The sequence below is a fragment of the Tympanuchus pallidicinctus genome, unplaced genomic scaffold, assembly GCF_026119805.1.
Source record: "Tympanuchus pallidicinctus isolate F22 unplaced genomic scaffold, pur_lepc_1.0 scaffold1, whole genome shotgun sequence".
Taxonomy (NCBI): Eukaryota; Metazoa; Chordata; class Aves; order Galliformes; family Phasianidae; genus Tympanuchus; species Tympanuchus pallidicinctus.
The window spans coordinates 4,431,638-4,450,451 of NW_026294618.1; the positions used below are offsets into that span (position 1 = coordinate 4,431,638).

Sequence of the window (18,814 nt, forward strand, 5' to 3'; positions counted from 1 at the left end):
AACAGGAATGTTAACTTAACCTTGATTAAAGATGGAGCAGAAATCCCTGAGCACAGTGGCCAGCATCCCTTGTGGACAGGCAGCTTCTTGTTTTTCAGACAATGGTGGGTAAAAATATTTGTTCTTCCTTTTATTTTTAAATGATGAATCCACAGAATGTATTTCTGTATCCTGGTAGACGAAGGCATAATGAGTTAATAAGAAACTCTTCTATTGAAAAAGAACACGTCAGTCATGTCAACAGCATCAATTTTCTAGGTAGAACTTCAATACAGCAGGTAACTGAAATTCAATGCATCTGTTATATTTCTTGTTGCCAAGGCTTTAACATTGCAGCAGCATCTGCTATCACCTTTCCAAGTGAAGTGAAATTGGTGCATTCATTTTATTTCATGACTTAGCAACTGCACTGAGAACGAATTACAGATTATAGGGTTATATAAAGGCTTTCTCTGCACATACAGGAGGATCCAAGGACTACTGTCTCATGATTATAGACACAACTTATTCTAACTGTGATCTAGTTATTAAAAATTAAATATTTTCTACTATATCCTGTTCTTCAGTTGCTGTAAAACTATTACAGAACAGTAATATCCACAGTACGTGGCTCTAACTTTGATCAGTTCGATATTTTGTACTTTGATTGGTTTGCAATGGAACAGGTTGCCCAAGGAGGCTGTGGATGCCCCATCCCTGCAGGCATTCAAGGCCAGGCTGGATGTGGCTCTGGGCAGCCTGGGCTGCTGGTTGGTGACCTGCACACAGCAGGGGTTGGAGCTGGATGAGCATTGTGCTCCTTTTCAACCCAGGCCATTCTATGATTGATTCTATGATTCTATGATATGATGATCTTTCTTTCCTTCCTGATGGGTGAACTAGGCAAAAAAAAACCAAAAACCAACAGGTAGGAGGTAGAGCAACAGGCCAACCATATTAAGGCATGTTGTACAGATCGAGGCCATGGTAAGCACCGGTATTCTTCACAGAATCCATGTCAGTAAAATTCCTATATGCTAATCTTACATACATTAAAAAAAGAACAGATAATGGGACAACAGGAATTTATTTTCTTGACAGAGAATTAATACTAAAAGGAAACATCCTGAGCCATTCTCATTACTGCTTGGAAGCGTTGATCTTGTGGACTTAGTTCATGAAAACCTTCAGATCCCTTTACAAGCCAAAGAAAGTGAACACTGGTAGCTTATATATTTAAGCATTTTCAGAAGTCAGACTCGTTTCAGAATGGGGCTGTGAAGTCTAAATTAAGGGCTTTTCAGGTAGGTGGTGTCTCAGTATACTGATTGTTGTTCATCTGTGTCACAGAGAGAATGAGAAATCTGAGACAGAAAGAAGCATCTCCCCATACTGTGTTGTCTTTATATTGCTATAGTAACTTGTGCAAATGCTAGAAAGACCTTCTGCTGTTGGTTTCTCTGTTTAGCAGTGATATTAATGCACACTATGTCAAATAAGGTCTATGTCATGGAGTCAAGCCCTCTGCATGCATTTTCTTTCTTAAAGCAAAGACATGTCAACTATCAACTATCATGAATCCTAGTGCTGGTCTTGCCCTGGCTCATGTAGAGCTCAGATGAAGAAGAAAGAGAAGTAATTCTGTAAATCAACAGCTGACCAAGGGGGTGGGAGGTAACAGAGCAAGAAAATAGCTCTGCCTTTCTCCACTCTTTTCCATTAACTACTCAGAAGTCTTCCAGGTGACCTCTGGAAGCCCAAATGTCTTAAAGGGAATGGAAACTCCTACCTACCAGGGTCAGTCAAAAGACTAATTGATATGCAGTATTACCCATCAGAAGAGAAAAAAGAAGAAAAAAAGTGGGATGGCTGCATACAAAATGTAAAACAACTTCACATCAAGTATTTTATGTAACTCAAAAGAGGAACTAATTCCACATGGCGCACTTTAATATTACATTGTTAATTATTAAGGCTTGTGATCCGTATACAAGAGAATACGCTTCAGAAAGTTATTGAGAATTGACAAGATTATGAACGGGTTTAACTAAACAAATATACTGTTATGTTCACTAAGCCCTGTAACAAATAAAGGATAATAAACAGGCACATTCATCTATTTTTCTTCTATTATAGTCACTGAAGACAAACACAGGGGAAAAAAACAAAACAAAACAAAATGACCTGCTTACATGTTAACAGCCTGGACCATAACGCTGTAAACTGTTCTGTTTTTAAGAAAATCATCATTAGCTTCTGATTTTATATGGTAATTGTACATCACCAGTTTATGAATAACAACAGTAGAGTTTTTCCCTTCTGATTTCAGAGCCACTTGAGCTATGCAGATTTCAAAAAGCTTATGAATATACAGATAAATACAGAACTGCTCTGAAGCAAAGTACAAAAATACTTTTCATGGCGAATGAACATCCTGTGCTGCCTAACGCTGGCCAAAATCGGCGTGTTGATGGATTACCTTAATGCACCAAATACAGCTCAAAATCCTTCACCCAGTCCAGAATGCCCTTTCAGATTTTCATCTGCAAGGTTGTCACCATACAACATCAAAATAACTTTTTAGCACTGTGTTTATAAGCTACAGAATAACTCATGTAGGAAATCAAATCAAAAAAGCACCATTGGTTGATACGTTTGAAGAGCCCTTAGCTTGGCCATAATGGTAAATCCACACCATTTTGCCTCGGGTCTTGCTGATGATCTGCTTTTGGAACAAGGGCTACATGCTCAATCCAAAGAATTATTGCTTATATTCCTTCAGAGCAGAGTGCCAGGAAGGTGTTGGATTAAAATAAGTTTCCTGCACAGATTCTCCAGCCTGCATGGGTTGAATGCAAAGCTCAAATACTTGCCAAGCAGAAAACTTTTAGTGGCATTCATGTGCTTTCTAGAGCTGGATTTAGAGGCCACAACTGTTCAGTGTTTGCCATGGATATGACTTTGTCAGAACAGATGAAGAAGAAAGTGGCAATCACTTGTGTGCAACTGAAGTCTACTGCTTCATAAGTTGCTCTCCCCAATGAAAACTACGGCAGCCAGAAGCAGCCAGATGGCAATATCTCAGGGGGGCTGGTGAGAGCTCTCTACAGAGACTTCCAAACGGCATGTTCAAAGATGAAATAAAATCTGCCAGAAAAAAAAAAAAAATCAGAATAAAATCAGAATAAAATGGAGCTAGAAGAAGCTAAGTAGGAAGAAAAAAATTAGCATGCAGGAATCAGCACATTCTCCAGTTCAGCTCAGCTGCACCACTAGGAACAGAAATATGCAGCACATATGCATCCCATTTATGTTCACAGAGACAAGGCTGTGAAATATGTGCTTATCCTTATGGATATCTCTGAGGAAAAACTCCACCAGTGTCCAGTACCTGGAGGCATACAAACATCCACCATGTGAAAGTGTATAAAAACAAGCACAGGAAAATTAACTACAGCTGTGGTTTTGCAATACGAAACTGTCAGACTTTGCAGATAGTTTTTTTCCATTTCTTTATTCCTGGATTCCTGGATTCTTATTGTTAAATTACCATTTTTGTTCACTGCTGATGAAATAACACAAATAAAGTTGCATCAGAAAGCTTTCAAAGCATCCAAATCAAATGCAAAGCACACAATACTGTGGACCCATCCCAAAATATAAAACCAGCATATATTGTATAGGACTAAAAGATGTGGTATCTTTTTTCTGCTCCCCTGACTACACCTTGTCCTGTGCTCACATCCTCCCTTGACCAACAGCCAGCATTCAGGGTTTTGGAGAAAGACTCAACAGACCAACAGGACTAACCTCAGTGCACTGGTGCAATGAGTACATTGGGAAACAGAAACTATTCTGCACATCCCTACTCTGTATATCCCCCTTCTATGCAAACGATCTAATTAACATCCAGATCATTAAAGAGAGTGACCAAACAATGACAGATAGGCCAGTGACCATATCACAGAATCACAGAATTGTAGGGGGCTGGAAGGGACTTCTGCAGATCATCGAGTCCAACCCTCCTGCAAAGCAGCCTCCCTACAGCAGGCTATATATGCTTACAAATTCACAGATGATGCAGAGAAATGATCAAAGCAGATAGCACAGGAATATTAGGAATTGAAAGCATTAGGAAGCAACAGCTTGTATAGATAGTAGGACAGGCATCAATGATCCCTCCATAGGTAGTATTTCCCTTTGCTGTTTTGCAGGAATCCTGGGTCTCTCTGCGTTAGTTAATATAAAAGCATAGCATCCTTCTTTTTGTTCTAGACATTTTTACATTTCTACGTACTTCTCTGAGTTACCAGCAGAAATTCTCCCTAATCTGTACTTTTTCTTTAGCACTTCCAAGGCAATTTCTTACTAGCCCTGTATTGTCTATAAAATACCACTTTAAAACCTCTTTTTTCACATATTTTTTACTTTTTCTATAAAGTTTTTTCCTGTTCTGAGTGCCTTGCAGCACTTCTCCATGGTTGCTAGAGTTCCATTATTTGTTCGTATCACTGAATTCTTTCCACTCCATCAACCCTACACAATAGATTGTTACTATGTAAGTACATCAACTTCAGCATTTGGCATAAAAAGGGCTATCAAGAAAATAAAGCAAAAGCAAACCTCCAAGTTGTTCTCCATCATACACTACAGGAAAGCAAGAATTTACTTTAACAGCAACATGAGTCAGTTGGGTGCCAGTGGTTCTATGTTTTCAATCACAGAAAGAAACTGCAGTAGATTATCAGTGTTGTAGAAGGATTAGTGTGGAGTGCAATGAAAAATAAAGGCAAGGATTTGATTTGGAAATGATAGGATGCTGTGGAATGAACTACATATAAATTTAACACATTTTTAATAATAACACAAATGAGAAACCTAGACTTTCCCAGGAGGCTATATGGAAAGAAAAGGGAGAAACGCTCACTTTCTGCTTTCTGTCTATACTCAAATATGGATAAAATTTAAGTCAAAATTCATACTTTTTTTAAAAGACACATTTGTGTAAGTTGCAGAAGAACCACTTCCTGAGAAAATGCATTAAAACACAATAAGCAATGAAGAAAACCTAAAACTTGTACGTTTTTTCCTTTTTTCTCAAAGTATTTCTACCTTACCGAATGGTAGGAGATGACAGTGGGATGGGTGCACCGTGGATGTCCCTGCAGTTCAGGACACAGGGGAGGTAGCAGTGTTCTGTGAATAGCTCTTCAGTGGCTGCAGTCAGGCCTTCACTCTTAATTGTCACAGAATCATACAGTCATAGAATCACCAAGGTTGGAAAAGATCTACAGGATCATCCAGTCCAACCATCCACTGATCACCAACACTTCTCACCAAACCATGTCCCCCAACACAACGTTCAAACGTTCCTTGAACACCTCCAGGGTCGGTGACTCCACCACCTTCCTGGGCAGCCCATTCCAGCACCTGACCACCTCAAAATCCTTAAAAATCAAAGAGACAAGCTTACCTGAACAGACTTCTTTGTAGGTAGGATTTGGAGTATACCCTCCTGCGTAACCCACATGAGTGGAGTAGACTCCTTTCTGTCTCCAAAACTTCCTCTCAGCTCCCCAGAAGCAGCCCATACCTGAATATTGCATGAAGTACATAACAATATGTCAAAATCTGCTCAGTGCTGAATCGTTCATTTGCACATTCATTGATACAGCTCATGTAGCCAGTATGTGATGGCCAAGCACTTCCCAAGACTACATGTGGAGCAATTACATGATAAATCCATTCTGCATCAGTGCACAACGCAAACATAGGTTTATTTTATAATGCTTCTGAATGAATGTTAACATTACAGAGTACAAGTCCTGTAAGGGTTCAAAGGCTCAAACAAGGAGAATTTTCATGCAAACAAAAATTACTTAAAATACAATCGCACTGTTTGTACAGCACCATTTTTACTCCAGTTGATTAGCAAGCTGTCAAAACACAATAATTTGTATTAATGGCAAACAGTTACTTAATTTTCTGTTTTCAGGCATGTGCAGTCTTTAAAGATGGCAATAATAATGGATTAAATTATACGCAGTACAGGAGGAAAAATGCTTTGATTTAACAAGTTATGCATACACATATTTGATGTTCAGACAAAATTTCAGGATTCATTCACCCACATGGCCAGTTATCAAAAGGCCATTGTCAACAGGTGTAAATTAGCAAAAGCCTCCAGATAGCAGGAATCAAGCATATGGTGTGAAAGCCAAGGGGAAGGAAGAAACAAATCTAACATTCACAATTCTCTGATGGCTTAAATAGTTCAGAGATGTTAGCTATGATTTGAAGGACTTTATGAAGCTGAAACATGTTGTGTACACTCTAGTAACTCTAGTAGGTTGGATATTAGGAAGAATTTCCTCACAGAAAGAGCAGTGATGCAGTGGCACAGCTGCCCAGGGAGCTGGTGGAGGATGTTCCAGGGTGGGTGGGAGGTGTTCCAGAACCCTGGGGATGCAGCACTGAAGTGGGCATGGTGGGGTGGGCTGGGGCTGGGGTTCTCAGAGGTCTTTTCCAATCTTATTGATTGTATGATTCCAGGATTATTTAACTCATCCCTGATTATGGGTAATGTGCTTTCTCTTTCAATGATAACATATGTTCTAAAACATAAAAGCTAGTAAAAAATCAGCTAACCTCTGATTACACTTAAAAATCAAGGACTCATTATGAGTTTTCTATTGATAACGATACAGATACGACAGGTTGAGAAATTACAGAAATGTCCCTTCAAAGTTCAACTAGAACAATTACGATCACTCGAAAAGGCATATTCTTTCTTTGACTCTCAGAGATTAGCTTCAGACTTACTTTGACCAACTCCTATCGTAACAAACAAAAATATAGAAGTGATGACTCAGGATGCTTCAGGTGCTCAAGCGAGTCACACCAACTGGGAGCCTAGCCTGCTTCTGGAGACCTTGGATAGAGACAGGCATCTCCTAAGTATCATTCAGTTCAAAGAAGACAGAAAGTCACCCTTCTAATTGCATTTTCCATGGACTACAGAGACAGCTATAGCTATTAAACTTGGGTTCTTCAGCTAGGGTTGTTAGAGTTAGGGTGGTATGGTTAGGTCACGATTGGACTCGATGATCTTTAAGGTCTTTTCCAACCTGAGTGATTCTGTGATTAAACTAGGCTGGTGAGAAAGTACTGAAGGATCAATCTTGAATCTGTCCCCAGATTTTGCAGAAAGAACATTCAAGAATTCTTACTTTCTGCAGTTCTTTATTCCTCACATCCCATGCTAGAGTCGTACATACCTCTTGACTCTTTCTTCATATTGCTTTATCCACAAGGACATTTTAGAAGCATTCAGAATTAGACTGATGCTACAATCTACACAGATGAACGTTCCTATGTTCACTACACATGCTTTCTAAGAGGAGGATGGGGTTGCCTGGACCCTAGGCAGGTGGAGTGCCAAATATCTCCTCAGTTTTCAGTGGACTTGAGATGCCCCTGGTGGAATTGACTGGATCACACTGTGGTGACACTGGAGGTTTACAGGCAAGTAGTCACTAGTCAACGGATCGAGAGTACAAAACACCAGTGAGAAAAAGCCTAACATGGAATTAGATGACTGAATTCTGCCCAAGTTTCTCTGACTGACAGTTTTGTGCCTGAGAGCTACATAAAGCAAGTAAATGCTGATCAGGTCCACTGTCTTGAGGAAAAAAAAAAAAAAAAAATCATTATTAAAGAAAATCTTATGACTTTCTCTGTGTCATAAAAACCCAGAGCCACTCCTCCTTCCCATGACCAGTAGACCAAACCCCACCAGTTTCAGTGACCTAGAACATAAAAACCTTGAAATCATAGAAACATCCGAATTGGAAAAGACCTTCAAGACCATAGAATCATAGAATGGCCTCGATTGATAAGGACAATAATAATCATCTAGCTTCAACCCCCCCTGCTACAGGCAGGACTTAGAATCATGGAATCAAAGAATCACAAGGTTGGATCATCCAGTCCAACCATCTCCTCATCACCATTGCCACCACCAGCAGTAAATCACATCATGCAGCACCTCATCCAGACGCCTCTTGAACGCTGCCAGGGACGGCAACTCCACCACCTCCCTGGGCAGCCATTCCAGTGCCTGACCACCCTCTGAGAGAAAAAGTTCTTCCTTATGTCCAACCTAAACCTCCTCTGATACAACTTGTGGCCATTACCCCGTGTCCTGTTCGTTGCCTGGGAGAAGAGGCCAAATCCCTCTTCGCCACAACCTCCCTTCAGGAAATTGTAGAGTGAGTGTAGACTTCCAACCACGAGCCTGGCTTTGAATGCTTCCAGGGATGGGGCATCCACAAGATCATCAAGTCCAACCTGAACATGCATAACTGTTGCTGAAATCTCTAAAATGTAGTACTACATGACCCCATTCTCACAGGAGACTTGGACACACATTACCTTACTGAGACAGCCTGGACATGTCAGCTTTGCTTTGTGGAGAAGAAAATGTTTTGGAGCATTCATGAAATCAGAGATTCTGTACCTTTCTTTTTTTGGCATCCAAGACAAATAACTTCGATTTTATAGGGATGATTCCTTGATGATTTTTTTGGAGTAATTCATTCCACTGCATCATGGACATGTTGCTCAGAAGACAGGACAGTTCTCTCACCAATTGTCCTCTCCCACTTGAACTAATTACCTATATCTTCATCACGGTTTCTTCCACTATTTGTTCTCTGCAACCAGTTTATATATGAAATCATTGTGTTCCCCAGCCTCTCAGAAACGGACATTTTATTCTTTTGGTGAATGATTCTCATGATTTCTCAAGTACTCTGACACCTTGTGCAAACAATAAATCCTCACATCCACTAGAACAGATAAAATTGAAGTCATTGTCACAAGAAAACAACCTGCTAGTAAAGGGACATAATTTACAACAATACAACACTCAATTGCTTTCCGTGGAATTAATACATCCAGCAGCTGATGTTTGTTATTCTGATAAAGTGGGGCCATATTCTACAGAGAAATTGCCACAAGGAGAGGAATATTAAGAATAAAATCCCTTTCAGTGCTCTTCTTCAGAGCACTGATGGTCTGAAGCCACATTCAGAGTGCTAAAATTGGGAAATAACCTCAATTAAAGACGTCATGTACTCCTGTAGTACAAATCACAGAATCACAGAATCACAGAATGGTTGGGTTGAAAGGGACATCAAGGATGATGAAGCTCCAACCCCACCTGCCACAGGCAGGGCCACCAACCTCCACATTTCATAGCAGCCCAGGCTGCCCAGGGCCCCATCCAACCTGGCCTTGAACACCTCCAGGGATGGACGGGGCATCACAGCCTCTCTGGGCAGCTGTTCCAGCACATCACCACTCTCATAGCAAAGAACTTCGCCCTGACATCCAACCTAAATCTCCCCTCCTTCAACTTAAAACCATTACAAAGCAGTTTACTTCCTCTAATTTCTACTATTCCAGTAAAAAATTCAAGATGTTCTGAAACATTAGATAAAACTCAGGGGGAAAAAACAGTAAAAAGCAGCTGAAAAAAGAACATAAAAGGGAAATAAGCCACCCATACTATAACGTGAAGCCAGCAAAGATAAATTTGATTTTAAACTATTCATTGAGTATTTTGCATAATCCTCAGTACTGGTTAAGTGAGCTCAGCTTTAGTGTTAGATAGCAAGTGGCACTCCTAAGGGAAAGAAAAGAAGGGAAGTACTGGGGAACATGCTCTTATGCCCAAAAAAAACATAATTTGAACATAATGGGGATGGCAGGAGAGTATTTAAGCATTGAAGATATTTGTCACTTTTTAATTGCTAATTTGTAAAACAAAAAGTATTCTTTAAGTGATGGGTTTTGACTGACTCTTAATTGGAATTTCAAAAGGCATTTAAAGACTTTATGCTTTTGAACTTCAAAAACAAACAGATTCAAATGACAGGCTTTAAAGGTTCATTCATCCCTCTAAATAATATTAATCACACAATTCGGGAATAAAAGCTAATACTGCTATTCCTTTCTAGCATCTACATCCTTCTTCTCAGAGCATTCCCTTTATACACATATATAAATAGACAATATATATATATATCTGCTCTGAACAACTCTTTTTGTACACAGCTCAGTGAAGGAACACATGTTTCCATAGGCAACCCAACATTAGCACGCTTGTTAAAAAAAGTTTGTATAAGCTGAAGTATTCTTATAAAATAATGGCAGCAAAATATTGCTCTGATAAGAGAGATAAGCACCCCATTGTTAAAGATAACCTGTAACAATTCTGAAATATTCACAGAGCTAAACTGAGCAAAATAGAACTGCAGGTGTTTACTTTCTGGTGAGATTAATCGCTTTACAGATTACTTTTATGTATTGACAAACGTCTCCATTGACTGTAACAGGAGTTCATACATTTAGAAATTAATTCATTTGACTAAAGAGAGACATCCAGGATGGGTCACTACCTGACCCATCCCTGCAGACAGCCAAGGTCAGGCTGGATGGGCTCCGAGCACCTGACGAAGCTGCCGGTGCCTCTGCTCATTGCAGAAAGTGGGACCAGATGGCCTTAAAAGGTCCCTTCCAAAAGCAATTGTATAATTCCATGATTCTTCAATTTGAGATGACTTAGGATATCGATGACACCTACATCTGCTGAAGGCTGACCAACGCGACACGGGACTTGAGAGACGTGACACGGGCCCTTTATGAAAGGCCAGGTAGAAGGCCATACCAATACAACTATTTGTATATTTAAGGAGAGAGAAATAAGCCTGTATCTTGCATGCAGACATTACAAAAACGTGAACATTTTTAATCTAGTTGAATCAAACCATACAAAATAAGTTGTGCTTGGAAGCTGCCCATTTCTCTTTGGTGGCTAAAAAAAGTACAGAATCACAGAATCACCCGGGTTGGAAGGGACCTCAAGGATCATGTAGTTCCAACCCCCCTGCCTAGCAGGGCCACCAAACACACACATTCAGATCAGGTTGCCCAGGACCCCGTCCAACCTGGCCTTGAACACGTCCAAGGACGGGGCATCCACAACCTCCCTGGGCAGCCCGTTCCAGGGCCTAACCACTCTCCTTGTGAAGAACTTCCCCCTAACATCCAACCTAAATCTTCCCTCCTTCAACTTGGATCCATTTCCCCTAGTCCTACTGTTGTCAGCCCTTTTGAAGAGTTTACTCCCCTCCTGGGTGTAGGTTCCCTTCAGGTATTGATAGGCTGCAATGAGGTCACCCCGCAGCCTTCTCTTCTCCAGGCTGAGTACCTACCATGAGCAGCTCGGTTGCAGAAGTGTATGTGTGGGTCTGTAATTAAGCCACATAAAACCTAAGCAAAATGACTAATTACAGTTATTCCAGATCTATTCTGGTAATCATGTACTTGGCTTTCAGTGCTATTAGATTCTTTATTTCCTGTATTGCATGCAACAGCCATTGCACTGGGAAAAAAATTTTTTTTAAAAAAAAGTAGTAATAAAAACAGATTGGAAAACCTGTTTAAAATCATGCAACATTCAAGATGTGTTCCCCTCTAATACAAGAAATTGGAAGATCCTACACAGGGAACCCTTATTCACCCTCGTTCTGCTCCCCTTCCCTGGTATTTCTCCCTATCACATCTTTGAATAGCACTCCATTTCCATGCCTGTTCCCTGATACAAATTCCTATTCATGATTCCATGATGTAAAGTGGGCACAGGCGGTACATTTGCATCAGAAGGGCATTCCTGATCCAAATTAAAACCTAATAAGACCCACCCGTGCTGTACTAATTAAAGTCTATTAAGTTGTGAGCCCCGTAGATGTTAACAGAGACTGAAGCTTCAGGGACTCTCAGCTTTCCATTTAGAGAAACTCACAGTGGGTGTATTGTTTATAAAGTCTGGCTGGTTTTCCTATTTTCTCTACAACGCATATGCATCCCTGGCATTTTTATTCCATCCTTTCTTTATTCCTGTGTCCTTTACTTTTGTGTCCCTCTTCTCTGGGCACCCAGCACTTGCACAGCCTGACTTCAGCTGACAGCCCATGACCTTTGGTTGCTGCCAGGTTTACCTACCAGCATTATCTCTTCCTACCCTCCGGATGCCCAATCGGACATCCAAAGAAGACACTTTTTGTCTAATTCTGAGAAATGAATGCATTATTTCCATGACATGCCAAGGTTTTTTTGGCCCACAGCCTGCAAGCTCTCCACCCACACTCTGAGCAGCAGATTAAGAAGCGTTTTCAACGTCAGGCTGATAGCAGTGCTTCACTGCAGAAGATGAACGCAAAGGATAGGGATCCTGCTCCTCCTTCTGTTTGAAGGATTCGAGAAAGTATGCTTCTGCTAATAGGGATAAATTTCATATTTTAATGTACTCTCAGAAAAATAAAAGGTGCTGCTGTGATGAGGGAACAAAAAGCAGCACGCCCTGGAAACTTCTCCCCTAAGCCCAGCTCACCATAGGGAGGAGGACAGGGAGACCTGAGAACAGCATTTCAGTACCTGAAGTGGGGCTGCAGGAAGGAAGAGGACTGACATTTCAATGGGATCTGTTGGGTTAGGACAAGAGAAAATGGCTTTAAACTAAAATAGGGGAGATTTAAACTGGATGTAAAGAAAAAGTTTTTTATAGTAAGAGCAGTGAGGCACTGGCACAGGTTGCACAGTGGGTGCCCAGTCCCTGCAGACAGCCAAGGTCAGGCTGGATGGGCTCTGAGCATCTGATGGAGCTGTGGGTGTCCCTGCTCAGTGCAGGGAGTGGGACCAGATGACCTATAACAGTCCCTTCCAACTCAAACTCTGTGATTCTATCTACCCAAAGCTCAGGAGCACACCGAGCAGGAGTGCAGCCTGTGCCAGCATACGCTCTGAAGCCCTGGAAGCAGCGATGCTGCCAGCTGCTCAAACCCAGCCAAAAGGAGCTGGGGCACAGGCTGCTCCTCTCCATGGAGGCAGCAGAGGACAGCCAGCCGCACATCCTGCCACTCGTCCCACTGCTCGCCGGGAGCTGACGGCACAGCTGCCAAAGCCCTTGGCCAGTCTAGAATTTGGCCCGAAGTCTGAACACGATTTATTTAGTTACCTCTATAAAATCTGGAGAAGCCTAGCAAATGCTCAGCTGCTTTGAACTGACTTTTTTTTTTTTTCCCCCCCGGTTGGAAGGAATAAATTGAACCTCAGCAAGCCTGATAGTGTCAGGACAAGGTGGAATGGTTTTAAACTAAAAGAGGTGATTTATATTAGGTTATAGGAAGAAATCCTATACTCAGAGGGCAGTGATGCCCTGGCACTGCTGCCCAGAGCTGTGGGTTCCCCATCCTTGGAGGTGCTCAAGGCAGTGGATGGGCCCTGGGCAGCCTGAGCTGGAGGCACCCAGCCCATGGCAGAGGTTGAGGCTGGATGGGCTTTAAGGTCCCTTCCAATCCAACCATTGTATGATTGTATCATTCAAGTCGTATATCCATATAATAATGTGTATTACATAGATTTCTGCCAAGTTCAAACAGTCTTTGATCAGCCTTTTCTCTTAAAAAACTGCAGTGCAGTTGGTACAGCTTTCTGGTTGAAGTACATACAAGTGCCAATATTTTTAAGCCCTTGCCAGACAGATATTTGTTTATGCTGTGTGCACCTCAGCTGTGGGGACCATTAATTCTTTGTACTTCTCAGGTTGCAGAGGATACTTTGGCTTCACCTTGAAGGGCCAGAAGAAGACTTGTACACAGCCCAGAGCCTACTTACAGTTCTTGTACCCATGGTTAAAACACTTTGTCTTGGATTTATACAACCCTGAAGCACTCTTGTCTTCCCGTAAGCTAGGTTTTAGAGTCATGGAATTATAAAGGTTGGAAGAGACTCATACAGTGACCAAGTCCAACCGCTGACACATCACCACCATGCCGACTGACCGTATCCTCATTGCCACATCTTCACATTGATAACCTCCATTGACACTGTCCCTACCGCCTCCCTGGCCAGCCTGTTTTTCTGTTTGTTCTGCACAGAGAAATATTCCAGTTTCTTTGGCTTCACTGTGGTTGAAGACACAGACCCAAAAGGAGCATGGGATCTCAGAATCACATGTAAAAGGAGTGAATACAGCTTTATCAAACAGATTTACATTGCTCGTGTACTTACAAGGGCCAGAAAAGGTGAAACTATCAAAGTTGCATCCCAGTAATCACCAAGATCAAAACGCAGCATGAATTACCTGAAAGTCTTTGCTGTGAAATTTTTCAAATTCCTGTTGAGAATCTGGAAAGAATTTCAGATTCAGACTGAAATGTAATGTCATCTTTTACATAACACTGTAATATGTAGGGCGCTTTGGTGAGCCATCTGGATGCATATAGGATTAATGTTATCAGTCAGGATTTGAAATAAAATTGTATCACTGATGTCTTTAGGGGTTTAACGCGCATGCAGCAAGGGAATATTTGAGCAATCACAAAATATCTGAGACCACTGGAAAACAATCAACTAAGAAATGGTTGTGAGGAATATTAAAAAAAAAAAAAAGCCTGAAATGGAGAACAAGCTCAGCTGAAAGAAATAAAATTCCTGATGACAGATGGCATTAAGCGGATGATCTTCCTAGATAAGCGTTGGCTCTAATGCTACAACAGGGTTGATAAATATGTTGAACAGCTTGCCTGGGGCAAGTCAAACAAAGCCCTCGGCAAGAAATTTAAAATGCAGTTTGCCTAACAGAGCAACTAAAGAGGAATTTCTTGGCTCACCATTTTGCCAAGATGTGTTCTGTTCACGCTGCATGAATTCCCAGAGAAACTGTTGGGTTTGCTTCATTTTCCATAGGAGAAGCAGAAGCCTCATGTTCATTCAAATTACCAAATGGCCAGGCAATTCAGTGCTGCCAGTATGGTGGCTGCTGACATTCAAAGAGCGCGTGGGCGCGTGCGTGTGCATGTATGTGTGTTTGTATAAAACCTGCACAACACATTATTGTAAGAGGAAAAGGAGAACATCATAATAGAAAGGGAGTATTTTACTGTCAACAGAAAAACTGCCATGTTCTCAGTAAGAAAAATACGCGCAATGTGTCGTAAGTAAGACTTTAGAAAGACCCTATAAGGCAACAGCACTCCGGCTGGGAAAAGGGCTAGATAGAGAGCCAGAAAGCGGTTCTTAAAATGCATTTATGCAACCCATCTAAAAGCACTTTACAAGTTAGCAATAATATGAAATCAACAAGATTTTAAGAAATTTGAAGCCAATATCAAGGATAGCAATAGGATATAAACCACGGCTACCATGAACTTCACAGTTATAACAGGAGAGGTTTCAGATATTCCTGTTCAAATGCAGTTTTGATCTTAACCAGCAGAGAGCAGGGAAATACACATCTCAGTGTACTAAAATGCTCTCAAAGATGGCCTTACTCACTGCCTTAGTATTCTTTCCCCATGCAATAAACTGGTATAGTTAAGCCAAGTTGCTCTCTGGTGAGTCCAGATAGTAAGAAAATCCCATCATCACAATCCTCTGCTGGAAAACTTTTTTCTAATTTCCAGAAACTGGAAGATATGGACCATCCATAAACCATCTGAATACTCATTCAAAAGGTTGGCATCACAAGCTGGGTAGGGAATATGTGAAAGCAGCAGTGGCCAAACTTCCTGACCTTTGAGAGAACCTTTCAGGAAGCTCATCTCAGGTCTAAATAATCAGAACTAGCAGTGTAAATTGCTTCTAAAGGTGAATAGGATGAGAAGTAGACCTTGAGAGAGTGAAGAAATAGAAGCGCTTCTGTGGCTCTGCCCTTTTCTGCATTGCTGGGCTACCAGCCGTGTTCCTCATGGCTGTTCTGCAACTGTTTGTTGTACATCAATCACACTGAGCATTCCCTTAATTCTTAATTAGGAGAGAAAGGTTAAAAGGAGTTGGCAGATGTGCAGGATTTGTTGCCACAAATATATACACTTCATAGGCTCTACTTCCCAGCTCCCAAAAGGGCACAGTGTGGGAATGTGCCATAGGAGGAAGCCTGGCAGCAGCCATTTGGATCTGGGGATCCATACTTCCTCTCTCCTCTAGAAAGCAAATACTTCAATACTAATTCTCATGCATTTAGCTCCTTTCATCAAAAGACATCAAAGCATTTTGCACACAATAATTAAGCCTCGCATGAACCATAATTTATGAATTATTACTTCAAGTACTCTCCAACTGAGGTATGAGGGGTCCCAAAGCAGAGCAAAGAATCCCTTTTGGAAAAATACCAAAGGATCCCAACTAACAGGTCTTTGTTTCAAATAATTCTTTTTCATGTTATGACTGCTGGTTGATAGAAACACTACTTGATAAACTGATGGTTTTTCTACCTTTTTCTTGTCTTATTTCTGTTGATTTATATTCCTCTGTAAAGCTTGTTTTAGATAAAATATAGCAACTTTCATCTAATCCGTCGTTCAGTGGTAGAATATACCTGAAACATAACAGCATGGGAAATAAGACAAAATGAGGAGCTGCCTCCAGAAGTACAGAAAATGTGTCTGAGGTTTATGATAGCTTTAACAAGTTGAGCCAAGTGGTGATCTTGGTATTTGTTAGGCTGTGGCTGCCAAGATGAGGCATAGGGCAAAAGAATGGGGGCATGGGGGTTGGACTCGATCTCTGGAGGTTCCTTCCAACCCCTACAATTCTGTGATTCTGAATAATAATTATATAATAGGAGATTCATCAAAAAAAGCAGTTCAGTGTCTCACTCCTGAAGTGAGACTCATTCCATTGTGTGAAAAGCTATCTTGCTCTTTGATTTTCATTCATGAAATGGAACTATTTCTGTTCTCTTGGCGCTGTAATGGACATTGATCCCATTCTATTTAGATGTGCAGATCTGGCAGAAATGGGATGAGAAGAAAGTTGTATGAATGCAAGCTCAACTTCAGACCATAACAGACCTTCTCCCCAAGGCTCATTTCTACCATTCATGTCATTGCTGCTTTCAAAACCACAAATAAATGCAGAACAAGCCTGCAACCTCTCCAAAAGCTTTCTGACAGAGCCATTCCATAAACACGAAGGAGCACTGTCACAAACTGTAGAGTTCAGGCCTCTGGAAACTAAACCACTAAATACGTGTTTCTTTAATGCTCTTTAATGGGGATTTGGGAATACAACTGAGTGAAGGCTCATGGATGAGAACAACTGGGCATCACGTTCATTCAAACTGAATCACATATAAAGCAATATTGCACAAAAATGTGTAAGATCTGCAGAAAAGACGTGCTATTCATAGAGTAACAGCAGGCAGTCCTAAATGCAAAGTATCTAAATTAGTACTGCAATTCTTCCAGATCTAATTGATTAAAGGGAAGTGTTACAAGTATTGTAGGGACCCATTGTTTATTGGTCACAAAGGAGATATCCGAAGTGTCCAAGAACAGAAAGAAATTTGTGATAGGTAAAAAAATAACAGGGTTTATGGCCAAAATTCTGACTGCATTGACTATTTACTCTTCTAAATATCACTGACAAAATAAATCAGTCTCAATACAAGCACATTAATACGAGCATCTAGCATTAAATGTGCAGGTTGGTGGCACTGCCTGTGGCAGGGGGTTGGAGATTCATGATACCTGAGGTCCCTTCCAACCCAAGCCATTCAGTGATTCTATGAAGTGTGATGTATAAGCATCATAAGCCATTTGCACATCTCTGATGTGCCCAAAAATGGAACAAAATCTTCATCTGAATTAACAGAAAAGAATATCCAAGGATAGAGTTAATAAGTAATGCCAGCTTGTGCACAGATGAATTCAGTCTAACTACTTTTCTATCTACTTTGAAGAAGGGAGTAGTTTATTAATATATTACCTTTCAAAAGTCTGTTAGGGACTAAAGGAACCCCGGGCACAATAATATGTGAAAGAGATTGAGGTAGAGCTACATGGTCCTATCATCAACCTGATTATTTGCTTCACTGCCAAGCATCACATCTTTAGTTCAGCCATTGATTTGAGGCTTTCAAATCATTTTGTGATCTTCCTTTGCTCTATGCATTCCAGCACTTCGCACTGGAGATTCATTTTAGATCATCCTCGGTCATTTGACACACTTTAGCGCTCTGCTACTCAAGTAGAACTCAATGTACACATAAAATAAGAGATGTCATCAGGGCTGCGTAATCCATTTGATTCTCTTGGAACTGTATCTTTCATATAAACTCATCTCTGCAATAATAGAGAAGTCTTAGACTTGTCTTGTGAAAATCTCTGTAATCTCTCAGCAACCTTAGGGAGTTTGAAATACACAGAGGCAAAACAAAATATATTCTGCTATAATAAAAGCAAAGCACAACAAACATCTTGTTACGGGCTAAATAAGAATCACTTTCAGAGCTATAATGCAGAAAATAATAACTTGTTTACAAAGTCTGTTCACTGCAAGGAATAGAAATCTTGATGTTTCTTTCCCTCTTTGATAACTATTGCTAGGTTAAATTAACTGCCACAGACACATTCAAAAAAAGCCATGTCATATTACTTATTTTATCTATATCCCTAGACTTTAAATAACAACAGAAAGCTGTAGGCACCCTGACAATTATTTAAACTTACAATCTATAATTGCTCAGGAGTAAAAAATAATTACATCCAAATAACAAGGCAGTTCAACAAACAGCCCTTTATTCCTCCTTTCTCCAACTCCATAGAAACATACCCTTAACCCTTTTCCAATAGAAGCCCAAACTAATAAATGTCTTCTGAGTGTACCTCAAAGATCATCAGAATTAATCTATTTTGAACCACAGCTGTTCTTAATGGTAATATAGAATTTCCAGGAGTTATTTTCTCATCCCTTAGAGGCCACTAAA

The 18,814-nt window shown here is 40.7% G+C and overlaps 1 protein-coding gene across 2 annotated transcripts in view; it reads right to left on the bottom strand.

Moving 5' to 3' along the window:
• The window catches only part of MSRA (methionine sulfoxide reductase A), a 266,247-nt gene that overhangs the window by 136,200 nt on the left and 111,233 nt on the right, over positions 1-18,814 (bottom strand). The window contains exon 3 of one of the 2 annotated variants that reach the window (XM_052693591.1): positions 5,453-5,572. The exons of the other annotated variant lie outside the window; for it this stretch is intronic. Coding sequence (XP_052549551.1) covers positions 5,453-5,572 — 120 coding nt within the window. The remainder of the gene's footprint in view (positions 1-5,452; positions 5,573-18,814) is intronic. 2 annotated transcript variants of the gene reach the window in all.